The following is a 27,232-nucleotide window of genomic DNA, read 5'->3' as shown; positions in this document are numbered from 1 at the left end:
TTTAACAAATCCGAGGAGTATTTTTTAATTTTTTATTTTTTGTTATTCTCCGCTCCTTCAACCCACCATGAACCTTTCGGAGACCAGTAGGACATATTTCAAATTAAATATATTCACCGGCCTTATTTGACTTCCAAAAAATTGACTTAAATTGCGTACGTAAGCAATTTAACAAAAATTCCGCGGAAAAAATTTAAAATTTCGTTTCGTTTCGAAAAATTTCGAATTAAATAGACTTTGATTTCGTATCGTTTGGTGGTCTCGAAAATAACTCTATATTTCGTTTTGCTTCGTTTCGAATCAACATAGACATTTTAAATTTCGTTTCGTTTCGTTTCGCCAAGAAAAAGTGTATTATCGCATACCCTTAAAAGCACTTATTCATGACGATTCTCAAAAATCCTAGAACATTACTGAATTTCTGATAGATTTAATAAGCCTACGTCAAACCTAGATATGATAATGTGAGTATTAATCTTCATTATTTCCACATTATTTTACGGAAAGGTCTGAATCTTTCAGATATGTCATATTCTGCTCCGGAATTCTCTGAAGCACCGGATTGGCGGACGAAATATGTTCTTTGTTTGCTCTGGATTACTCAAACTATGCATGGGCATTTGCATTTGGTTTAGTATTAAATTATTTGATCCCGTTACTGACATGGAACAATTCATATTTTCGGCGCCCCATGGCTGCGTTAATTTGCAAGCTCCAAATACGTGCATGAAAATACTTTGAAATAATAAAGTATTACCATATCTGTAGCTAACCAAGCTATGACAGCAATTGATATTTGACGGAACAAAGGATTAGCTAGCGAATAGTTGTAATAAGCTGCCTGTAATATTGGGAGTCAGAAAGGAGCAGAACTGGATGCAGCAGAAGTTCGGACAGATTAAGAGCTTCACTAAGTCCCGGCGGTCCCAGGGCCGATTTTCTAAACATTCTAAATACAATTTGTCGGCTCAAAAATCATCTTCATCTTTTTCTATGGCTCCAACTGAAACTTGGCCTGCTTTTCAACTTTAATATTCTATTAGCATTTCCTCAGTTATTAATTGAAAGCTATGCCCGCCGTTGCATGAGATAGAGATACGAGACGTCATAAATGCGTGCGACCGAGGGAATTTTTCCAGGCGCCTGTTTTACTTTATGACTGATGTCATCACTTCTAGGTGAGCTGGGGTTCTTCAACCAATCCACGGTTTAACAGCTCAATGTAAGGAATTGAATCTTCCGAACAGCTCGAGAGCGGAGCGCTCATCAGAACATGAGAAATGAAGAAAAAGGCACAAAGTAGAAGAATGAAACGAGCCCAATGATCACGATCTCCGGCTTATTAGGCAAAAGCGCCAGCCACATGACTACTAATCGCGTTAAATGTCTCTCATCTTTCTTTTGAAACAAGAATACGTAGGTACGGCTAAATAATGTTTACAGTAAATATTTAACAATGTTTGACATTTTCGGCTCAAATTAAATAAAAAATATTTATTTACAGTTAGATATATTAACAGTGGTCAAAAAATAACTCGCACTAAGTACATTCTAAGCCATTCCTCATTAAGCTTCTAAGTGACCTCGGTTGATCATAACTTCTTTACGCACGGCATAAAACCAACCGCCAATTTTAGTGTTTTCTAAGCAATCCTTAAAAGCCTGACATCCTTCCATACTATTCAGAACGCCGAACACTGCCAAATCTGCCAAATTTGGTTTCTTCCCGCCCAGAAACGGTGTTTTCTTCTTTTCAATCGCTGCAATCCACTTATCACACGCGTCGTACATATGTGACCGTACGTCATCCGAAAGTTGATGTCGCTTCTTCAGTCGCTTGCTGATGGCCCACATGGCAATGGCACCCACATACACCATCAGGTCCCGTTCCCATTTCGGAAAGTGCACGTTCCACTCGCCCACGTCCGAGAACCATTCGAACGTCTCGAACGCTTCATCCTTGGTGCGGTAAACGTTGGGCGAAATCAGATGCACCAGATGATCGTCTGCCCAAGAGCGCCATTTTCGTTCTTCGCTGTAAGTAAGAATAAAGTTTAATGTGATCCCGACGATTTATTGTCATTGGCTTCACGCTGAACGTTAATAGTATAAGCATAATTAGCCCAGAAGAGGACAGTTAAAAACGAAGAAATAAAAATGGCTGAGAAAAAAGTGATGAAAAAATTAGAAATACATATAAAGATAATAAAACATGAATAAACAAAAATAAAAGTACTCAACAACCGTTAAATTTGATTGAAGGGAATATGAAAAAGCGAACAGTGGAAAAAGTTATATAATCAAAAGGCGATATAAAATGTAAATCAAATGCGGGAATGCAATGTCTTATCACGCAGATAACGAAAATATCGAATGGCGTAGCAGAGTTCAAATAGTCAATAGATATAAAGATTATGAATCACTTACTCTTGCTCATCGTTCGCTTTGTGCTGCTTAGAATCTTGCAACATCAGGAAGTATTTGTTCATTATGTCGCTTGTTTTTCTTCCGGAATCGTTAATGAAAGAAATGGACGGATAAAACTTGGCCAAATCGCCAACGTCCTGACTTTTGTCCTTCAAATAGCTGGAAAGTACTGAAACAATCATGCTGGAGTCCTGAAGCTGAACGTATTTTCCAGAACGGGTTTTAGCCAACATGATGGGAACCTTCTTTATTGCTGACCACTTGATATCCTGTCGTAAGACAGCATCAACTTCAACGACCGAATAGGATAATCCGCTGTAGTCCAGGAACGACCGCACCTACGGGACAAGACCAGCTAACAAATATGAACATATCTTAACTCTTGTAATCTTACCTTACAACAAAAAGGACACGTCTGAAACTGGAACAGCACTAGTTCTAAACCAGAATCGTCTTTGGGATTGACAACTTTCCTAGTAATCCTCACATCCGGAAGCCGGTCCAGATAGGTGGGCTCAGTTTTTTCGTGAATCAAGTGATCGGATGGATCACCCCGAAAGTAATTGTAGCCAGACCAGCCGGTTCCCAGCAGACCGCCTATGGCTACCCCTTTGAGGGCTAACCGGAGTGTGCCGCCACCCGATGGTTGTCTGGCGGCAGAGTTGGCCATCAGCCGAACCACATTGTGTTGCTGTGTGCGAATGAGTCCGATTCCAGAGGAAAAACGCACAGCTGTGCGTCCAATCGTGCCCAAACGGTACGTTGCCATCACGTTATGTTTGTATTTGAACTATTATAAATTTGTATATCAGATTTTTAAATGTTTTCTATTCACAATTTTAAAGATGAAAAAATGTTTTCGGTCGAAAAATGTTATGAAATTTATGTTGACAGATAAGTAAAAAGAAAATACACGCACGCTAAGTTGGCCCTTTAATTTATCGATATTTCTCGGGTACGTTTTCAAAACGGCGTATGTCGCAAATTGTAAACAAACCCGTTTTCAACAGCATATGGCATCAAATTCATCTAAAAATGTGTATATCTTCAAACCCGCATAATCATGGACCATACGTAGACCGCATCTGTTATAATTGAAGAGAATAAGTGGTATTGTAGCGATGGTCTCACTAATAGTAGTCAACTATAAATGGACAGTCTCATATACTGTTTCAACAGTAGCTAAGATGGTAAACGGCCAAACTACCATATGAGTAATGGGCGGTTAAGTATAATTTCGGTCGTTTTTTCGAACAAAATTTTCGATGTACCATACATCAGTTGGTAGATGTACAATTTAAGAACTATATAATTACACATCGACAGCATGTTATGTATTAACAGTAAGTGTTGATGTAGGCTTGGTATGGTGAATCAAGCTTAAAATTGTATGCTAACAATGAAGTGAATAGTGACAATATATCTTATAACACATATGTAATTTTGACTGCATGGCATGTCGTTTTTCATTATGCGGGAAGCTACATGAAAATGTGTTTTTAAAAATGTAAATCATTTTTTTGCAAAACGGTGTAACATCATTGTTGAAAATATTGCACATACACCGCTTAGCAGAAAATGTACTTTAAAAAGTTTTTTCGAACAACTAAATAGTTTAAAACGTGCGTCTGCTTGTACTTTTTCATCACTGATTTTAAAATTAAGCATGTTGCTTAAATATTTTGATTTTCGTTAAGAAAAACATTTTACGTTGTTTTTCTGCAGCAAATGTTGTTACGTCGTGTTGTAAGTGTTGCAATTTTTTTGTCGCATGTGCGTGAAACGTTTCAACCTGACGCAACATTTCGACGTATCAACAATGCAGCGTACGGAGCAGCGTAACATTTCGACGAAAGTAGCATGACCTCGGTCATGCTGACGTATCAAAACGACGTATGTGATTTATCTGTTGCAGAACGTTGTAACATATATTTTTTATCAAAATAACTGAAATGTTCATACGCAGTGCAGATTTCAGGTTCAGTGACGATGAACCTTTTCATAATGTATCGTTGAGGTGTATTCAATTGCAATAAAAATGATAAGTTTCTAAATAGGAATAAAAATAAAATCTGAAAACTTCCAAGCTCATTTCCTCAGCTTGATCAAAATGTTACATACGCCGATTTGAAAAAGTTCCCGAGATTTGTTGTTGCCAGTTTGTTTTTGCTACAGTGACTATAATAACAGTGTCGTCAAGTGTCAGAATTGGAACAGAATCGTCTGTCAGTTCCATACAAATGCGCGTTCCAAACGAGCAGGAGACCTGTCAAACGTGGCACATGACGTTACTCTTCTTGTAGGACTCTAGTTTTTGCCTTTCTCGTCGCCAGTAATGAACAGGGATGCCAGGGGATATTTTCAAATGTCTTCACAATTGAGTAAAAATGTCTTCAAATGTCTTCAATATCAAAATTATGATTATCAGTGAAAAAATTTCAAAATCCAATAGATTTGTTATTTCAATCATCTCCTTGTTTTATGTATCGTTTATTTTTACACAATTACAAATTGTTAGGATTCCCTGTCCATGGAGAAAGGGGCTTGACGTTGATATTTCAAGTGTCTTAAAAAGATTTTTATTTTATTTTTATTTTTGTTGTTTAATAGAGTGTTTTTTTCAAACAAAGGTTAAGTTCAACCCTAATTTAAAAAAATCAAGATATTTTTCCATTTTTTATATCTCCTTCACAAGAATATCGTTATTTTAATGGTAATGGTTTGAAAATAAGCTCCGTAGAGAAACTTTTATCACATCTTACTTAAATAAGGTCAACAGTTATACCAAACACTTGAGGTACCATGCCTCCAAGTTAACTAATGGTTAGTGTCGCACGATCTAACAACAACTGCCTATTGGTAAATTTGGAGGTGCCGGCAGGGCTCAGTAGGGGTCTAACTAACATAACTCTAATACTAACAAGACCCTGAAACAAACGCTTATCTAAATAGCATACATCTATTTATACTTGTAGTAGTACCCGCATAATAAAATACAACATGTTATATGGTCAGAATCATTATTACGATGTAAGATATAGCTTCACAGTTTACGTTGCGGTTATCAAATACTTTTCGGCGATTCAACCATAACTGCTCGACATCAACGCTAAATGTCAATGTATAACATGCTGTCCCGAAAATGTTTTATATTTTCTGCATTATATGTCAACATTTTATCATACGGTCGAGCGAAAATTTTGCAGGCGAAAACGGCCGATTTTTTATGGTGACATAACTTAACAACCCATTCAACATATTGTTATTTGTCAAATAACCGTACCACAAACTGTTGAAACTTTATATGAGATTGTTCATATACAGTTGTCAACAGTAAAGGATACTGTTTCCGACCGCACGGGAAAATGTTCATATACAGTTTGTAATTATGCGGGTACCTAACAATAATTCATTTTGTACCCGTATAGCTGAAGTAGAATTTTAGTAGTGAAAAGTAGAATTTGTAGATTTACTAATTTGGCATTGGAGATAATGAATGTATCTATTATATCTTCTCGATAATCTTTTTATTTTAGTCTCTATAGCTGCATGGATCAACGCAAAAAAACTGTTTCTCTCTTCCTTCTATTAGGTTAGTTAGAAAAATTAGCGGATATATAGGGGACATGACTTAGTGTTTCTCGTATTAAGACAAATTCGCTGACCTTTACCTTATAATAAAATAAATGACCGATAGTAAAATAAATGACTGAAATTTAATGATATCAAATAAATAATAAAAAGCGAAAATAAATACATGACCATCGGTGGACAGAAAGACAAGAGACAGAGTTAGAATAGTTAATTGAGACCATTGCACTCACAAGTTAGAGAATAACTAGTACCACTATTATTGCTACAAGACTAATAACTTGACCACTTACGGAAATGAGGATAGACCATATGATGCGTTCATCCACTATTATATTGAATATTGTATATTGCTTTTCTCACCGAAGAATAGACTACCGTGCAAATTTGTCGAAGTACCAAAACAAATGCTCACACGTCCAATTGTATAGAAATTAGCGAAAGCACAATCCAAAACATCATTCTTGCACCTTATTTCACACCCCAAAAAGCTCTTTCTTGTAGTGGAGACGTCATCCATATATGGAGAAACTGGTGGGAACATATTTTGGTGGGACAATATTTTTTGCATGGGAGTCGAACACGGCGCAAAATGCGCAATACCCTGAATCTGAATAACTGAATTTTAGACCTCATTATTTTAATAAATAATAAAGGTTTGGATATTAGAAAAGGGAATAGAACTTGACCAAAAAAAAGCAATTACGGAACAACTGGACAGAAATTTTGTATAATGATCACTATCAGACTACTGAAACTTTAACATATGACATTACTGTGACTGATAGGATACAATTAACTCGACGACGTATTGACAAACATCCGATACTCAACCGTGTTAAAATAAGGGAAGCTCTTCAATGTGTCCATTTATTACAATAGTACTTAAATTAATCTATTTTGAAACTACCCTACCAGAATGATATCATTACATCTTTAACCGAAATTGTTACTTGGAAATGGCAACAGTACCACCCGTTGTCAACATAGACTACTATTAGGTATTGAATGTCGGCTCCAAGTAACTAATAATTAAATTTACATGTTAACTACTTATTCAGAAAACATCTATGTACATGTTGAGCTTCCATTATTTGTTCGGTTTATAATTGACAGACTGTAGATTAAGGTGGCTCAAAAAACACTTTTTCAAGTTTTTTGATGGGCCGCCCTCTTATTCGGTTCTATTTGGTGCCCTGATGCTCTGGACAGGGTTTCGGCCAGGTCGGTCGACGTTTGGGCGGTGCTAGACTCGTTGGAGGTTTATATGGGAAAATGTGTGCCGAGACATCCAGGAACGGTGATTTGCAGTTGGACGGCACGATTCGCGATCAAGAGCCATGATACTCATTCAGTTCTTGTGGAGTTGGATACGGAGTGTTATGCAGAAAACCGCGAGAAGATTGGAGTTTGTTAGGCAAAGATATTAGCATTTTACTGGAGTGTGGTATGGGTGAATTTATTTCTTTTCAAAGGTAAAAGAAACGAAATTTGCTCAAGCCCCACTTCAAAGAAATGCTAATGACTTAGCCGGGCAAACTCTAATCTTCTCGCGGTTTTCTGCATAACATTCTGTATTAGATTCTTCAGGATCTGAGTGAGTATTATGGTTCTTCATCGCGGGTTGTGCCGTCTATCTGCAATTCACTGTTTTTGGATGTTTCGGCATACATTTTTGCATGTGGACTTCCTGCGGGTTTGGCGCCGCCCGGGCGTTGATCGATTTGGCTGAGGTTTTGTCCGGAGCGTCGGGGCGTCGAGTGGAGCCGAGTGGGAGGGCGGCCCATCAAAAAAAATTCAAAAAGTTTTTCCCATACTAATTTGAGCCACCCTACTGTAGATAGAAAGAATAATGTATCGGTATGATCACAATACAAACCCAGGCCGCAGTGACCTAGTGAGCAACATAGCTTGAGTCGTCTGCTAGTATTGTGTATCACATGGAGAGCCCAGCCGAGATACCAGTCTATTAAGACTACATCTGGTCACCCAAGTAACACCAAGCATTACAATATTGCACATATATCAATCACAAATCGGCATGCTAAATGCTAATTGCATTAGATCAGTTTTAACGATGCGAAGTTGCATTTATTCATCAACTGTCAGACAACAATACTCTAAATTAGCATTACAAATGCAGCGATGCATTACTGATGCTTTATTTCAACATGTCAAAGTAATGAGCCATTAATTCGATCTTATAATTGCCCTTTTCCACTTTAAGTCAACTTTTAGGGCTGTGTTTCTTACAAGCATATATAGCTTCATGGTTACTTGGGCAACTCTCGAAAAAAAAAAAATTACAAATTGTTGGAATTCAAGAGAATATTCTTTTAAATCTTCATGAGTAAGGGAAATGACTTTCCCTTGGTTTTTCTAATGAGTCTTTAAATATAATTCCAACGGATTTTTCTAACTGAATTTCCTTGTAGAATTTTTCTGAATTTATTTTTGAAGAATTGCCTGTAGCGATTCGGAACAATTCACCGTGAAATACTTGGAGAAACTTGCATAAGATTTTCTGATGAAATTTCCTGAAGAATGTCTGGAGAAACTTCAGGATAAATTCCTGATGAATTTTTCGGAGACTTTCTAAAGGAATCCCTGACGGAATTTCCGGAGGAATTGCTGTTGGAACATTCAAAGGATTTTGTGAAGGAACTTTCAGAAAAATTTCTGAAATTTTTCAGAAAATTTAGAGGAATTTCCGAACGGATGCCTGGAGGAGCCTCGAGAGCAATTCCTGATAGATCTGCTGGAGGAAGTCGTGAAAGAAACAAACTGAGGAATTTCTGAAGGAACAACTGGAGGAATTTCCGACGGAATTTTTGAAGGATCTAACGGAAAAATTTCTGGACGAACTTATGAAGGAGCTGCCAGAGGTACTTCCAAAGGAAACTCTGATAAAATTTTCTGAAAATCTCTAAAGAAATTGCTGGACGAATTCCTGGAGGAATTTCATGGGAAATTTCAAAAGAATTCCAGAGATGTATTTACTGGAGAAATTCTTAGAGGAATTTCCAGTTAAAATACTGAAAGAGTGCCCAAAAATATTTCTTGAAAAATATCAAAGGAATTCAAGGAAGAATTCAACAAGGAACTGTAACGAGTTTACCCTGAACTTTCTTTAATAAAAACTCTGGCGGTTTTTAGGAAATTTCTCTGATATTTTTTTCAGAATATTCTCCTGAACAAATAAAAATAATTTAGGGTGGCTATTCTGAGAAATATCCATTTAACCTCGCATTTAACTCCAGAATAATTTCAATTTCTTGTCGACATTCGTAAGAATTTTCAATGGAAACTAAAGAAAATTTTCTGAAAAAATGAAACTAATTTTCGTAGAAATGTGAACATGGGTAAACATGGGAAATCCGAAGAGACATCCCTCAACTTCCAAATACAAATGATACTCCGGATTTGTATTTGAAAGACAGAAAGACAGACAAATTTAGACAAATTTCTTGTGGAAGTAAACATGAATTCTTTGTAGGAGTTCAGATGATTTTCCTGCAAGAACTTAGAAAAAAATTTGTGGAAATAAAGATAAATTTCTCGTTTAAGTTTTGGGGGAATTTCTTTACTGCCCATACTGAAATTATTATAAACTAGTTGACCCGGCAGACGTTGTCCTGCATAGTAGGCGAGAATCTGCCCATGCAAAGTTCGCATAGGAATCACAATTTTAGTTTTTCACGATTTGCTCAACTTTACTCGTAATTTTCGCATTAGGAAATATCATATAAACCCGTCGGAAACTATAACGAATGTTTCTGCTGAAGAAATGAAAAAAATCCATCCAGCCGTTTTCGAGTTATGCGGATACGAACACAGACCATTTCATTTTTGTATATAAGATTCCAAGATAATTGGAAAAGAATTTCCAATTTCAATTCTCTTGAAATTTTATGAGAAATTCCTCGGACTATTAATGGGAAATTCTCTTTATTTTACACGATTTTTTGGGCCCAAAATGAAATGTTGCAAAGCCCAAAACTTGCCTTAATATGTCTTAAATAAAAAATATTATTTTTACTGATTTAGACTTCCACCAGAATTACCAAGAAAAATTTAAGCGAATGCTGCCATCGGGAATTTTTAACCAGCACATAACTAAAATGTGTTGCAATTGTCAACCTTATCAACCGACTAGTGTAAATGTGTTTTTACGTATGAAATTTCAAGAAACATTAGTCTATCATGTACAGTAGCCGTTCGATAACTGCAAAATGTTTACTTTTCAGTTAACGAATGCCGTTCGATAACTGCAACGCATTCTAGACGTCAAACAGTTGTCAATCGACGTCAGATGCAATAAAAGTGCATCTAAATGTGCAGCGCAATGCAGCTGTCATTGAGTTTGACATCAGTTTGAAGCTTGGCGGTCCGATAACTGCAAAACTGTTGCAACTATCGAATTGCAGTTAAAAAGCATTGCAGTTAAATGACTTGCAGTTATCGAACGTCTACTGTATTGCTTTTCTCACTGGAGAATAGACTATACCGTGCAAATTTGTCGAAGTACCAAAACAAATCTCACACGTACAATTGTATAGAAATTAGCAAAAGGACAATCCAAAACATCATTCTTGCACCTTATTTCACACCCCAAAAAGCTCTTTCTTGTAGTGGAGACGTCATCCATATATGGAGAAACTGGTGGGAACATATTTTGGTGGGACAATATTTTTTGCATGGGAGTCGAACACGGCGCAAAATGCGCAATATAACTTTTGAAATATTTAAATGATTTGCATATAGAAGTCACAAAATTTATAAGTTAGTCATCAAATTATATTTTCTATTCGCTGGCTTATTGATTGTCTTCAAGTATCTTTAAATAAGAAGGTAAGTCTTCAAATATTTTAAAAAGTCTTCAAAATGTCTTTATGAAATGAATGTCTTCACAGAGATTCAAATGTCTTCAAATCGAAGACATGTCTTCAAATCTGGCATCCCTGGTAATGAAGTCCGCTTAAGAGCTAACATCGCGCCGAACGAAAATGCGATGCGACCCTGTCGACCCTGCTCATCTGTCAAGTGACAAGTCAAGATCGTCGTAAAGCTGTCATTTCATTAGGAGAGTGCAAACAGTCAGCAAGTTTTGAGTTCTTGTTAAAATCATCCAATTTCTCTTGTAATAAGCGTGAAAATGTTGGGGTTTGAAAATTTCCCTGAATATGAAGTTCCCGGAGTGCGCCAGGTTCAGTTTTATCCGTATGAATCCAACGGAGGGTAGGTATTCAATGGATTAGTTTTTGTTGTACCATCACCGGGTTAGGTTATGATTGAAGTTTCATGACAAGCTATTTTCTTTACATTTGTATCTAGGGTGAGTGCATCAATTATTGCTTTTTGGCCTATATAGACTATGAGGCTATCACTTGATATGAAACATCATATAATGTACTTTAATCCCTGGGATCTACATCCATCAAGATTCTATTTATGAAGTGATAAAGCTCTCTGGATAAAGCTAGTAGTAGGATGGTATTACAAATAGGATGTCGATAACAATAACGGAAATTTAGTCATTATCACTCAATTTTAAATTTATGTTTTAAACTATGTTAAAGAGAACTTTAGCCCCAGGCTTAATGTAGATTATTAGAAACTAGGTTAGCCTTGGCACAGTCAAGTGTTTTGCCTTTTTATTTTAATTTCGTGGGTTCAAAAAATATTTTTATTAGAGTTAAAATACCAACCATAAATTTAGAATCCTTTAAAACAAATGCATTTTTTTTTCGTAGGAGCGTCGTTGCAATCGCTGGAGACGATTTCGCTGTGATTGGAGCCGATACTCGCCTGAGTTCGGGATACTCCATTCATACTCGAACACAGAACAAATTGTTCCGTATGTCAGAGCGGACGGTACTCGCATCCACTGGATGCTGGTGCGACACACTGGCTCTGACCAGTTTGGTCAAAGTGCGCATGCAGATGTACAAGGATCAGCACCAAAAGAATATGTCTACGCCCGCCGTTGCTCAAATGTTATCCATTCTGATGTACAATCGACGATTTTTCCCCTACTACGTGTCCAACGTTTTGGCAGGACTGGACGCTGATGGAAAGGGTGTGATCTACAGCTACGACCCGATTGGACACTGTGAAAAAACCACCTACCGCGCCGGTGGGTCGGCCGGACCATTATTGCAGCCTGTCCTGGATAATCAGATCGGCTTGAAGAATATGGTCAACGTAACGCCCACTCCGGTGCAGCTGGATAAGGCAATCTCTATTATAAAGGATACGTTCATTTCCGCTACGGAGCGTGATATATACACTGGGGATTCGGTTGTTATCAACATTATTACAAAGGACGGCATTAAGGAAGAAGTAGTGCAGCTCAGGAAGGATTAAATCGGTTTGGTAGGTGAGGACGGATGTTTTCCATGTGAGTTTCAGTTTGTCTTGAACTAATAAATTTGAAAAAAAAATCATTTTTGTGTTTGAAATTTGAATATCACAAACAGTTATTCAGCTTGCTGATGATCCACTCCTCCATGTAAGATTTTTTTAAATTCTGCATTTCACTTGACTTGACCATTCAATTCGATTATGCCAAATTTCAAAAAATAATCTCAGGCTTCTGACAAAACAGGATTTATAAACTTCGACTTAGCACTTAAAAATGTTCACATAGTGTATTATCGAGAAGGAGGGTGTAGGCCCCTCTTTAGCCTAGCGGTAAGACGCTCGGCTACAATGCAAGACCATGCTGAGGAGAGGGTGGCTTGGTTCGATTCCCGGATTGTATCGATTTCGCTGGGCATAAAAGTGTCATCGTGTTAGCCTCATGATATACCTACGAATGCAAAAATGGTACCTTGGCTTAGAAACCTCGCAGTTGAAAACTGTGGAAGTGCTAAATGAACACTGAGCTACAAGGCGGCAATGTCCCAGTGGGAGATGTAGTGGATTTAGTGTCCCCCGCGTGGATATTTTACCCAAAAAATTTCAATTGGTCCCTTCCAGAAACATGTGCTGTGCATATGCGTGATCAGAATGATTAACAAAAATGATTGTTTATACGGCCGATGTGCCGCTATTATTTGATTTAAAATTTAAATTTTTCAAATAAAATCCCGAAATTCTTAAGTAGTTCTATGGTTCCTAACTGGTCGGGGTTCAGCCAAACCGCACCAAGCGGCTTTTCGACTGACTTGTGATATACCGTGAAGTAACAAAACCAAGTGGTATTTTAGAGTTCCAACACAGCAGTGGCGAATGGAGTTTTTCTCCAATTTCTTTGTTGGCATAATATTAATTCCCGTAATGCTGGGTAGACACCTTTACGTGGTGTGTTACGGGGTAAGGTCTACCACGGTCACATTGCCAGCTACAGGCAAATCCTGACCCAACGAAAACCTTCCCCAATTTCCAATTCTGTAGTGCTTATGAAATTGTCGGTAAGTCATTAAGTAAATACTACACTAATCCTTCCTTCCAACTTTCTAGATGCTTCCCGACCGCAAATAGTCATACTTATGTCCCTGTAATGTTTTTCTTAGATTGGAATCAAGGATTTAACCCCCCTTGATTTCTGATAGCAGTCTGGAAAAGCATTTCAAAATAACATGAGTATAATTAAAGTGTCCAATCTTCTAATGTTGTGGTAGCGCTTCTTTTATTTTCAGAATTGTCATCACACTGTTACCGAGGAAAGAAGCTGACGTTACCGCCTACTAATGATGATTTTCTTCTTTTCTTATTTATAGTGAATGTAGTTATTTTGAACACGACGTCAACCATCACTTGCCGAATGGAGCATTTCATGACTTTTAAATAGCTTCGCTCCCAACGAAAAAATTATTAATATAATATTTGATTACTATTTATACTAACTGGAAGCGTTTGGTACGGGAGGTCCACGCTTTCTTCCTATCCCCTCGGTTTCATGGTATGGATCGACTTTAAGGGTTTATAAATTCTGAGGTCGCTCAGTATCTAGAAATCATCTCTGCGGTACATACTGCGTAGTTGGCCTGGCCGTATGAAAAGAAAAATGACGGAATTTAGAAACCGTCATTTTCCAGGATGCTTTCAAGTATTGGCTGCGCAAGTATGAGATTAGATTAGATTAGATTTCTTTGTTGGCATAATATTATGGTGATATTGTGATGTACGCAGCCGTTGGAAATAAAAAGAAGAAATGTGAAGTAAGGCATGTCTTGTACGTACCTGGACTCAGCTGCAATTTGTTTTCGGTGAATCGGGTAGCAAGAGTCGGTATGAAAATCAGTTTCGTCGGCAATAAAGCGGAGATCACGAAGTGTGGAGAAGCATTGGCTTTTGGTCACTACAATGGTAGACAATATGAATTGAATGTTTTATGTGGTTTTATCCTAATGCAAGCCATACAATGTAATGTAACCATGTGATAATAAAAGGAGTCACCAGGAGTTTGTTTATATAAGTATTATGGTCCCCCCATAACATGTTCCATTTAAAAAAAACCCGGATTAATCCACCTACAGTGAGATTTTGACCCTTCTTTAATTGACTTCTCCAAATAAATGAAAGTGTGCGTGACTTTGCCGTATTCCTGTCAATGTGTGCTGTCTTCCTCCAAAAGTATTCGTGATATTTTTGCCGCAACAAGATTACCACCCACTTTTATTTTATATATCCCATACAGTGACGTTGGTGTGCGAAAAACTGCGCTTGGAGAACTCAATTAAAAGGAAACATTTACAGCCTTCAGTATTTAAAACGAGATAAAACTACTCAACCTCCCACGGCGATTGAAAGTGCAAATGACAATTTAAATCAGGGATGCCAGATACATTTTTTAAATGTCTGTGTTAATCTCAGTAAAATGTCTTTATTTGTCTGTATGGGGCTTCAAAGGTATACTGGAAATAGAAAATTTCTCAAAACCATACATTTTTGGTATATTGAGTATTGAATATTGAATATCAAGGTATCATTGAATATCAAGGCTACAATAATCTGAAATTCGAAATAAGTTTTCGTTCAATGAAATAATCAATAATGTATGATAAAACTAATTGTAATTTACTTAGGCTTTGGTCCGATTCGCGAATTAAAATCAAATTAAACTTAAAAGTGACAGTTCGGAAATTATGAAATAATCACAGGAATCACAGGATTCTCCGGACGTTTATTTGAAAATTAGTTTTATGGTCTACCTAGATGGGCTTCATTTTCGTTAGCGTTTTGACTCAAATCCCGAACATGACTCATATTCCGAACACTGGCGTTTTAGCGCCCTAACATTATAATTTTCATCGGTTTTCCAAACTAAGCATGAGGATTACAAACGAACTCAAGCTCCTATGGATAAAAACACACGAAAAAAGCCAAAATGGCCTTTTTGAAACGAGTGTTTGGAATATGAGTCACATTCGGAATTTTAGTTAAAACGGTAAGTGCTTCCGCAGAAATTTGTTCAAATATTAAAAGGAGATCTTCAAAAGATATTCCTGTAAAAATGCGGTAATTTCATGAGTATTTTTGCAATGTTTTCGGATAACTCCTATGATTTACAAGAATATACACAGAAAAAATACGAAACCTCCTAAGAAATTTAACAAGGATTCTATGAATTTAATAAATAAATGCCTACAGCCTAAAGAGGATTTCTACAGCATTTAGAATCCGTTAAATTATAAAAAAAAAATTGGGGGAATTGGGTCCTAAAGCCCTACCTCGTTCATGGTTGCAAACGATAGTGCATCGGCCAAGAATACTGGTACCGTTGTTATAAAAATTCTGGTAAAATTCTAAATCAGTAAAAATAATATTTTTGTGTTCAAGACATTTTAAGGCAAATTTTGGGCTGTGCAACATTTCAGAACGAATGAACCATCAGCCCAAAACGTCAGCCCCATATATTACCTGTCAAAGGTTGAGTCAAGTGCCCTGCGGTGTTTTGCTAGTGCGTTTGAATCCGTACGTCAAACAAGACCGAAAATGTCGAGGAAGCATTTTTCATCTATTTTTCAATTTCAAATTAAACAATGTTCTTTTCGATTTTTGAGTCTAAAGAAAAACCGACACGTTTAGAATGATTACCTTCATCGTTCCCTGGAAGAAAATCGAATATCGATTCTTCATTTTAGGACCTGCGTAAATGACTGCAGCGCTGATCGCAGCAATTAATGTAATGTTGCCTTGAATTTACGAAAGAATGCTTGGAATGTTGTTCACCGGCACATTCACCAGAGGAAGTCTTCAGAAATTTCCAAACCGATTTCCACAGGAATTCATGAATGAAACTCCGAATGTTTTTCCGGAAGATTTTTTTTCCAGATTCCCAGAGAAAATTCCGCAAAAATTCACGTTACGATTTTCTCAAACATTTTGTTAGCGGTAATCACAGGAATATCTGTAAAAAAAAAAACCTTACAAATTGCGCCTCGAATTTGATGAAAGGTTTTTCGGAAGTTTTTACGCAGCAAGTCACCCGCAGTCAATTTCTGCATGAATTTCCGAACCGTTTTCCACAGGAATTAATGAAGGGATGTCCGCAAGTAATCTCTAAAGATTTTCCGCAGGTTGTTTTTGAATAATTTACTTGAATTTTCATCAAATTATTATATTCAATTTATAACAAAATTCCAGAATGAATTTCCGCATAAGTTCCCTGGGGAACTTTTGCAAGAGTACCAGGATTAATTTCGACAGATATGCTCGGGAATATTCGAAGCTCTACGCAATTTTATAATTACAACAAGATTGCATAATTTTTTTGCTTTAGAAGATTTTTTGTTATTTGCCAAGTTCATCTATTCATCAATTATGATCTGCATCTTTGTGTCGAATTCCACTGACAATAACGGAACAAAAAATGTCAAAATCATCATCTCATTTAAAAAGCGGTGCGTATTGAAATAGTTTTGGATGTTTAGCTCTTGTTTTCTTAGCTTTAGTATTTCTTGTGGTGAAAACTTAGATGGTCGGTGGGGGTTGTTAAATTAACTGAGATTTTCTTAGTCCTTCTTTAAATTTGGTACAAACCATGTGCAAAATTGAAGCTATTAATCATATTTAAAATCAGGAATATTAAAAAACGATCTCGAAGAGAAGACGTTTAGTAGATTGCGGAAACCAAAATTGATATTTCACGTGTATTTGCATAAAATTTAATTCTGGGTCACGCGGATTTGGCACGAAATGGATTTCATGTCGCGCGGAAATGGCACTTTTTAGTTTTTTAATTTTAAATTTAATTTAGTCAGCGCGGATTTGGCGCGCAAAATATTTCAGGATCTCCGTAACAACCCGGCAGATGTCAAATCTTATCTATTCACGTATTTTTTTAATCGAAATTGATTTAAATGATGCTTAAAGTAGCCTCACATCTTGGGAATCTTGTCTATTGATTTTGTTCACATGAACAAAAAAAAAATAATTTCCTACTTTGGAAGATTCAAAAATAATAATCGAAAATGAACATTAATTGCCTAAAATAATGTATTTGTTTGAATAATAGTTTGGAGCTCTTTGAAAAAATCAATAAAAATACGGGACAAATTGAGGATTTTTTAGATTACGACGGGACAGCACAATTAGGTCTAAAAAACGGGACTGTCCCGTTAAATACGGTACGTATGGTCAGCCTACATATCTAGAAGATGTACTGCACAACGCCTACAACGACTGCAAGCACGTGGATCTAGAACATTTCCAAGGCTTTCATCAGGACTTCTAACAGTGGCAATAATGGGGATTCTCCGGCAACCTTCTTGCTTTTGTCCGGAACTTGGTAGACTCTGACAACCAGCAAATGCGCTCGAGGACACGTCCTCATTCCGCTGGTTGGGCGACTAAGCCACGGCGCCGTACTGTACCCGGCCAGGGTACCCATCCTCGTACTTTTAGACTCTGCCAGCGCCATCTTCACGTTCCAGAGTGATAAGCCTAAGCACAACAGGATCCAAAGCATCTTAGCGAATATGCTCTCGAACACAACCTTCCCTTGGATCCTGGGGCACTGCGGAGTGCCTGGCAACAACAAGGCAGATCTCCTTGCCGAAGTCGGACATCAGTGCCAACATTTCAAGACATCCGTCCCGTTTGGTGATGTCAAAACCTGCATGAAGAAAATCATTTGAGAAAACTGGTAAAAACTGGACAACTACATCCGTTCACCTCCGGAAAATTAATGGGACCACATCAGCGTGTACATATATTCCCTATTTTAACAGCAGATCATCTCGCGGCTCCGAATCGGACACAGGCGGCCCTTGCATAATTTTGGCAGGAGCCCTTTCTGTACTATCTGCAATGTCTGTGACGTTAGCAACTCTGATGTGCATTTTGTCAGCAGATGCTTGTAAAATCAAGTTCTTCCATTCAAGTGTCCAAGTTCACCTTCGAATTACTTATAAAATCTTTATGAGGTTTGTACAATTATTCCAAAGAATATACATTTAAGCATATTCCAGGCTTATTTCAAGAATTCCTAACTAAAACTCCGGGGTCCTCAGAAAAATTTATTCGATTTTCTTTAGTGTTGTTCTCTCAGGATTCCCTATGTAATGTTTTCAAAAGCAACATTAGGTTTTAATTTATACTGGAATCATCATTGGAGATTCTCAGGATTTCATGTTTTTTTCTGCTTTGGTTTTTCTCCAAAGATAACAAATGTCTGTAAAAGTCTGTAACATCAATCAAAAGTCTGTATAATGTCTGTAACCTGCATGATGTCTGTATGCAAGACCAAAAGTCTGTATAAATACAGACATGTCTGTATATCTGGCATCCCTGATTTAAATGCCTACCAAAAGGCGGATTCCATGGGTTGAGTGACAACAAAACGAATGATTCCGCACTGTACGTCAGGTTGCATATCTATCAGGCGCTCGTCGGATTGAATAGCTATTGTAACATGTGGTAACATGGTTGGTTAGTAACTATCGTAACGCTGGCAGCGTGTATATTCGTAATTTCCAGAGACCTTGATAGGGTAAGACGGTATAATGCGCCCCATCTGGCCAAAACGCCCCCCTTTGATTTCTAGAAAACTATAACTTACTAAGGGTCAAATTCAGTTGGTACCTATAAATATTTGTAAACCCATCATCCTATGTGAATATGGGAATATTTTTGTATTACCTCATGAAAATATTTGCAAAATACAAAAAGTCACAGTTTTGATGTAACTTTTAATGTTTGTTTGCTGAACATTCTGGAGCGACTCTGGCATACTGTCCGCAAAACTTGCACTGGAACACTCAGTTGGGCAACCAAATTACTTTTCTCAGTGGTTAATATGATTGTCACAACTTCTCGTTGCTTCGCACCGTACATCCATCCGCCGTAATGATACGTACCTGTTCGTGTCAACAGACCATTAAAAGTGGACGCGTCGCATCACCAAAATGTTAGTTAAGGTACAAAAACACTTGAGATATAAACACCGATAAACGTCAGCAGGGAAGAGCAGATAAATAATTGCAAGTCAGAGAGTGTGTTCACAAACCAACTTAAAATACTATTTTTCTTAATTCTACTTGAAATTATTGCTTATGTACTACTTAATAATATCCTACAGTGCATTATTTATTCTAAATGAACCACATAGCATGAATTGGTGGTCTCATGTTGGTACAATATAGCTAAATCTAATCTAATACTACGTCGAGTAAGCACAGGTGGGTGATATCAAATAAACAGAAGATATTATGTACTTATTCTAACATTAAACATAAAATACACAGCTATCAAAACGAATCCATACGGAAACTCCAAGCAAAGGCAGAAGTGAACAGTATCAGGATCTAAAGCAGGTATTCGAGTGCATAATGTACTGTTGTGAAAAGCGCATAACCTTAATTATGGTTCTAGATCACCCACCATCGATTAAAGGACTAAATAACTAAAAGAGACACTAAATGTAAGTCACCCTAAAATTACATACCCTATACTATTACATATGCTATTACCCTAAATGATACTTATATACAAATATGAAACCTTAAATCTATTATGAACAACATGAAATACTCATATTACGTATCAAATTATGTCATTTGTCAGGGATTTTTTAACGCTACTGTCGTCATCGTCACTGTAGCTGATTGTGCTTCAATAAATCGTTTAAAGAACCAGAAATTTGTCTCTTTCGTTGCAATATTTGCAACATTTTAAAAAATCCATTTAGTACGCGATCGGGGAAGCTATACAATGCCGAGAGAAACTCGAGCGAATGTTCCGAAGCCGGGTGTGAGTTGTGGAGTGTGTAAGAGTCCGGATGATAGCCGGATGGTTTGTTGTGACGACTGTGGTGAATGGTTTCACTATATGTGCGTGGGAGTAGATCAAGGGATTGAGGATGTCGATTGGAGTTGTGCATCGTGCGAAGCAAGGCGTGCAGCTCAGGTCCCACCGACCCATTTGACAGTTCCAGCACGAGAGGAAGTGACCAAGTCGGCGAAAGGCAACCAGGAGCAACACAATAAACAACTAATGGAGTTCCAAAAGCAGATGGAGAAAATGCAACGCAGGTTTGAGGAGCAGCAGATGGCCTATGAGAAGATGCTGGAGGAGAAGGATCGCGAGATGAAGAACGCGTTGAATGATCTACAGCACCAGTTTCAGCGCCGAATGGAGAAAAGGGAGCAGCAGATTCGAGACGAACTGTCTGTTCAACCGACTGTGCTTCCACCTACAGCAAATTCTACAACGCTAGGTGGCGAGACCTGTGCAGAAGCAGATGTGTGCAAGATGATGGAGCGTATGGAAAGGCAGCTGCAGGAAATGGCACAGAAGCAGGATCTTGAGACGAAGCGTCTTGAAGAACGATTGCGGGCAATGGAGATTGGCACCACCGAACCCATACCAAGGAGTAGCAATGGTTTGAATGCTGATGCAGATCCGTTTGACCCGAATCACCCCTCTGGACTACCCTCGGTAACCTTTTCCAATGAGCTGAGCAGAAGTCAACTCGCTGCAAGGCATGCGGTGGCGAAGGAGCTACCTATCTTTAGCGGCAATCCCGAGGAGTGGCCGTTATTTATTGCCACCTATGAGAGTACCACCAGAATGTGCGGTTTCAGCGACGAGGAAAACCTACTTCGGCTTCAGCGAAGTCTAAAAGGAAAGGCGCTCGAGGTTGTAAGAAGCCGGTTGTTACATCCAGCCGGACTTGAAGGAGTTATCAGTACGTTGCGTACACTGTTTGGTCGTCCAGAAATAATCGTGCACTCGCTGGTATGCAAGATTCGGGAGATGACAGCGCCGAAGACGGAGAAATTGGGGACTAAACGAGCACTTGTGTAATGTGGCACTCCTGCAAGAACTTGTTGAGAGATTGCCGCCAACTATCAAGCTCGACTGGGCGAAGCATCGGCAAACATTGCAAGGAATCACACTATCGGATTTTAGTGCTTGGCTAGGTACGCTTGTAGAAGCGGCGTGTGTAGTGACGGTACCCTCATCCTTTAGCACCTATGTTATCAAATCCGAGAAGCGTAGTCGGAAGGAAGAAGTACACGTACATTTTGAACATAGCCCCAGCCGTGCATCTTACGGAAAAGCGTCTCCGTCAGCGTCGACGAAGCAAGTTAGCAAACCTTGCGTTATCTGTCACGGAGGATGCAGCAGCGTTGAGTTGTGTAAGAAGTTCAAGGAGCTGAATATAGGGCACGATGGACAGCGTTGAAACAGCACAAGTTATGCCGCAAGTGTTTGGCGAAGCACTTCGGAGCATGTGTGGTAAAGCAAGCTTGCGGAAGAAATGGTTGTTCATATATGCACCACGAACTACTACACGATGACTCCAGATATCACCGAAAGGAGGAGTTGCAAACGTCGACCCAACCGTTGTCGCAACCGCAGACCAGCGTTCAAGTGCCCAGCGAAACATGTAATACTCACATCAGCAGTGTTAGTAAGATCCTTTTTCGATATGTTCCGGTTGTTCTTCACGGGAGAGGAAAATCTGTTTTCACCTTTGCCTTTTTGGACGACGGATCATCAGCAACCTTGATGGAACACAGTTTGCTGAAGGAGTTGGACTTAGAAGGTGAATCATACCCACTGTGTCTGGGATGGACAGCAGATCACCAACGGCAAGAAACGAGCTCCGTGATGCTGGCGTTGGAAATTTCTGGAGTGCAAGAATCGAACGTACATTGGATCCCGAAGGTGCACACGGTAAACAATCTTGCTCTACCCCGGCAAACTCTGGCGATGGACGAATTGACACGACGCTACCAACACCTGAATGACTTGCCAGTTGAGTCATATCAAAACGTACGTCCGCGGATTCTTATCGGAGTTGACAATTGCCGTTTAGGTCACGCATTAGATAGCAGAGAGGGAGGATACGATGAACCAATCGCCACTAATACTCGTTTAGGCTGGATAGTTTTCGGACCCTGCTCTAACCCATCGCAATCAAATAATGCATTCGCAGCGCATCACAACGTCCATCTGTGTCCATGTTGTGTGCAAAACGACGTAGACATGCACGTCGCAATGAAGTCATACTTCTCGCTAGACAGCCTTGGTGTTATGAGTCCTATTAAACCGCTTCTATCGAAAGACGACGAGCGATCGCAAAAGTTACTTGGAATCCAAACGCACGTCAACGAAAGGCGCTACGAAACGGGATTGCTTTGGCGGTACGACAATGTGCGGCTTCCAGACAGTAGAACCATGGCCATGCGACGACTGGTATGTTTAGAGAAGCGAATGCAGCGTGATCCTGAACTAGCTGAGGTGTTGAAGCAGAAGATTCGGGACTATGAACGCAGAGGTTACATCGAGAAGCTGACAGAGAGCCAACTGTCTCAAAGATACGATCGTGTCTGGTACCTTCCCATATTTCCCGTGGTGAATCCAAATAAGTGTAACCGTTAGGTTCCATTAAAAGCTTGTAGCTCCACCACAAGTATAATTCCTACCCAGAATCCCTAAAAAAATCCTAAAACATCCCTATTGCAAATTAAATGAAATCAGTGAGAAATGTATTTTTCCCATTCCTTAGCAATTGAGTTCCTATCTCATACTCAAACGTCAATGTCAGTGGTGAGCACCTTGCGTGTATAACAGTTTGAACGAAAGGGTCAACACTTCACTGGGCCTTTTTTACCCGCAAACAGATGGAGCGCAGGTGACGGGAAGAATAGACCAGTGCATGATGACGTAGGTTGACAGTTCACAGAGCTTTTTCTCCGGGACTTAGCCTCCGGCGCAGCTTCCGATAAAATTGTTTCGTCATTTTATTCGCATGTAGATGTCCTTTGCGATTGATTTCATGCTGAATGCAAAGAATAACACTTAAATATTCGGATCACAGCAATTTTAAACTAAAAATATGAATTTTAATTTTCCATTCATCGATTTTTCTTCTAACACCTTGTAAACAAGCTCTGTGAACTGTCAAAATAAGTGAGGTTAAGTTAGAGTTTGCATTGGTCTATAGGGTGCATTAACGCATAGAATCCATACATAACGTATGTTTGACCTGATGCCGTTTGATATAAAAGGGGTTACAAAGAGGAAAACCGCTCTCTTTCGCTTGTGATCCCTGACCGATTCGTAGTGCGCGCGTGTGTAGAATATTTCCGGAGTTTGAGGTTAACTTTGACTACCTCTTTGAATTGTGGAGATTTTAAAACTCAGTGTTTCTTTTCTAGAATAGGCTAAATCGTCATTGGTAGTGACTAAATCAAAATTAGTAGTAATCGACCCTAAAAGTTAAAATAATGGTTAGTGTTAGTGGGGTTAGTAAATGTTAAAACTTTTCCTATTGTAAAATATTTCCTAAAGTTATAGTCAGTGCGACAAACCTAACCTAAAAGTGGACAGAGCGTTCCTAATACTAGCTACAAGAAAAAGGTAAATGCGAAGACAAAAGTTAGATAGTGTCAAAGGATAAAATCGTGACGTCACAAGGGGCTAATAGTGTGCTTAGGCCCGAGAAGTGGGCCTTTTTCTTTTATTCGGCAGTGAAGCTCTACGAGTGGTCCACAAAGGGCCAAATCTCCAACCCTTCATCGGCGCACCACGGTCAGAAGGAAGCGAATGCGAAGGCTGACTACGTTTCCGGGAACTCTCCAGAATGTGCTCAGAGACAGGAAGCGTGTCACCATTCCGTCGGGCGAAGACAATCATTATCGTCTGGATACCGACAAAACCGGGTAAGCCGAGCCGGCTACGGCGACGCCATCTTTCCGACGCCAACGGCAAAGCGAATCCCTACATCAACGGCTGGCATCTGCTGGCCAAAGCGAATACAGACTGCATCGACGCCTTGTTTCAACAACCCGCCGTTCAAAGCAAACCAGTTTGGTCCGGCGACTCTTCGTTTCCGGTGTCATCTGCCAGCCAAAGCAAAATGTTCCCGTCATCAGAGCTATCGCTACAGTACCGTCCGCTGGTTGAAGCCCCGGCTTCCCGAAGAGTCAAGAAGCACCTCAAGCACAATCAGAACAATATGCGCAAGTACCCCTAATAACTGTGACGTCATAAATAAATTTTGTACCTATTAGTTAAGCCAAACAAGTCTCTGTGATAGTTTATTTAAAGTGAGTAGCCCTGAACCTTATTATTTCCACAGTTTCATAATCCTTGTTCGTTTACCGCGCTTGAAAGGAGCATTCAAGCCTCGTCGTTCTGGTGGTCCATTAATTAGAAGTTTTCCCCAGTGCCCCCCCCCCCCCCCTTCTGTATATTATGTGAGTTCATGCACTTTGTCTCCTATTAACCGGTTACTCATCAGTTTGTGTAATTTAACCATCGGTTCCTGTTCACGTTTGTGACACCAGTTGACAGAAAGACGGATAGTGAGTTCAGAACTAACGATAAACGACCCTGTAGATCCTTAACCTTAAGGTACCCGAGCTAGGGGAGTTTCATAAGCCAGGGAAAATACGCATAGTATGGGATGCAGCTGCCAAGGTTGCCGGAGTTTCCTTGAATTTTTTGCTCACCGGTCCGGATCAACTCACTTCTCTTCCATCAGTCCTGCACCGATTCCGCGAATTTCGGATCGCCATCACAGGCGACATTCGGGAAATGTTCCACCAAGTGATGGTAAACAAAACCGATCAACAGTGTCAGAGGTTCTTGTGGCGTGACGGGGAACAAAACCGTAGTCCGGATGTGTACGCAATGAAGGTGATGACGTTCGGAGCTACTTGCTCGCCAAGCTGTGCGCAATATGTGAAAAATCACAACGCTCAACGGTTTTGTGTACAGTTTCCACGGGCGGCCGAAGCGATAATCAAAGAGCACTACGTGGATGACATGTTGTGTAGTGAGGAATCGGAAGAAGATGCGGTCAAGCTAGCGAAAGATGTCCGCTTTGTACATGCTGAGGCTGGCTTCGAGATACGCAATTGGCTATCTAACTCAAAACGAGTACTGCGTGAGCTAGAAGCGGAGCCTGGAGAGAAAAGTATGAATCTCTCAAGCGAGAGCGGAACAGAGAAAGTACTTGGTATGTGGTGGTGCACAATAAGCGATACATTTACATTTAAAGTTTCTCCGAGAATCGACGCCGATTTACTCCATGGTCGGATCATACCAACCAAAAGGCAGATCTTGAGTACTCTTATGATAATATACGACCCATTAGGACTGTTGGCAAACCTACTCATGTTTCTGAAAATACTTCTTCAGGAGATTTGGCGTAGCGGTGTTGAATGGGATGATCGTATCAAGCCCGAGCAGTGCGAAAAGTGGAAGACATGGTTACGAGTTCTCCCAAATGTAGAAACCGTCTGCGTTCCCAGGTGTTACCGGATAAGTACCGGTCTGGGAGTTAATAATGTTATGCAGCTTCACGTATTCGTTGATGCGTCGGAAAACGGATTTGCGACGGTTGCTTATCTACGGTTTGAGGAAAAGGCGAAGTGGAATGCGCCCTGATCGGCGCGAAGACACGTGTAGCTCCATTGCGGTACGTGTCGATTCCCAGGCTGGAACTTCAAGCAGCAGTTATTGGAGCCCGCTTAGCAAACGAAATTATGGAGACTCACAAGCGAAAACCTACACAAAGATTATTTTGGTCAGATTCACGTGATGTCCTTTGCTGGCTTAATTCTGATCATCGGAAATATAGTCAGTTTGTCGGGTACGAGTCAGTGAGCTGTTGGAGACAACTGAGCCAAACGAGTGGCACTGGATTGCGTCGAAAATGAATGTAGCTGATGAAGCCACAAAATGGCAGAAGCTGCCGGATCTTTCTCCTGGTAGCCGATGGTTCCGTGGTCCAGAATTTCTATGGAAATCAGAAGAGCAATGGCCCATCACAATGACAAAGTATGGTCAAACTGAAGAAGAAAGACGTCCGCACGTTCTGCATCATTTCGTACACACCGCGCTGTTCCGGTGGGAGGATTTTCGAGCTGGAAGAGCTTGCTACGCCGCGTAGCATACGTGAAACGTTACCCAACCAACCTTCGCCGAAAGTTAGCGAAAAGAATATCATCACCGGTCCACTGACTCAAGAAGAACTAAAGGAGACTGAATTGTTTATTCTAAAGCAGGTGCAGGAAGCTGAGTTTGGCGCAGAGATATATCAACTGAAAAGCCGAAATCCATTCCGTGGAAGAATGTGTTGACAAAAAGTAGCTCGCTATATGGACTTAGTCCATTTCTGGACAAAGACGGACTACTACGAATGAAGGGCCGAATCGACGCTTGCGAACTCGTCGATGAATGCACAAAGCGCCCGATAATTCTACCCAAACGTCACCCAGTCACCGAACTCATTGTTGCCAGTGTTCACCAACAGTTCTTCCATATAAATCATCAGACAGCGCTAAATGAAATTCGTCGTAGGTTCTACGTACCTCAGATTCGCTCAACATACAGCCGTGTGCGCTCTCGTTGTCAAGTTTGCAAGAACCGTCAAGCGATTCCAGCCGTACCAGAAATGTCTCCTCTTCCACCTTCACGACTAAAGGCTTTCTGTCGACCGTTCTCGTACATAGGTATAGACTACTTTGGACCAATACATGTAGTAGTCGGTCGGAGGACAGAGAAACGCTGGGGAGTGCTGATAACTTGCCTGACTGTGCGAGCAATACATCTTGAGCTCGCCCATAGCCTCACGACGGACTCCTGCATCATCGCCATCCGGAACTTCATAGCAAGAAGGGGAAACCCTCTGGAAATAATAAGCGACCGTGGAACAAATTTCATAGGAGCCAGTCGGGAACTGAAAAAAGCCTTGCTGCAGTTGAATCAGGAAAAACTTATGGAACATTTCATCACTTCTGACACC

At 39.7% G+C, this 27,232-nt stretch overlaps 2 protein-coding genes and 1 long non-coding RNA gene across 3 annotated transcripts; 1 reads left to right on the top strand and 2 right to left on the bottom strand.

The window, feature by feature from the left end:
- Positions 1-1,493: 1,493 nt before the first annotated feature.
- Positions 1,494-3,332, bottom strand: LOC134215726 (prostaglandin E synthase 2). The gene is made up of 3 exons (XM_062694855.1): positions 2,822-3,332; positions 2,428-2,765; positions 1,494-2,035 (listed from the first exon to the last, which is right to left on the bottom strand). The coding sequence occupies exons 1-3, from the start codon at positions 3,194-3,196 to the stop codon at positions 1,567-1,569; spliced, it is 1,182 nt and encodes a 393-aa protein (XP_062550839.1). The 5' UTR covers positions 3,197-3,332; the 3' UTR covers positions 1,494-1,566.
- A 7,834-nt stretch (positions 3,333-11,166) lies between these two features.
- On the top strand, positions 11,167-12,464 carry LOC134215725 (proteasome subunit beta type-1). The gene is made up of 2 exons (XM_062694854.1): positions 11,167-11,256; positions 11,772-12,464. The coding sequence occupies exons 1-2, from the start codon at positions 11,174-11,176 to the stop codon at positions 12,382-12,384; spliced, it is 696 nt and encodes a 231-aa protein (XP_062550838.1). The 5' UTR covers positions 11,167-11,173; the 3' UTR covers positions 12,385-12,464.
- A 1,198-nt stretch (positions 12,465-13,662) lies between these two features.
- On the bottom strand, positions 13,663-14,627 carry LOC134215723 (uncharacterized). The gene is made up of 3 exons (XR_009980282.1): positions 14,386-14,627; positions 14,206-14,323; positions 13,663-14,078 (listed from the first exon to the last, which is right to left on the bottom strand). It is a non-coding gene; the product is annotated as an uncharacterized LOC134215723 (long non-coding RNA).
- Positions 14,628-27,232: the final 12,605 nt, after the last annotated feature.

The sequence above is a fragment of the Armigeres subalbatus genome, chromosome 2 (genome assembly GCF_024139115.2).
Source record: "Armigeres subalbatus isolate Guangzhou_Male chromosome 2, GZ_Asu_2, whole genome shotgun sequence".
Lineage (NCBI taxonomy): Eukaryota > Metazoa > Arthropoda > Insecta > Diptera > Culicidae > Armigeres > Armigeres subalbatus.
The sequence above is the reverse complement of the archived record's forward strand: the minus strand, read 5'-3'. Positions and strand labels throughout refer to the sequence as shown.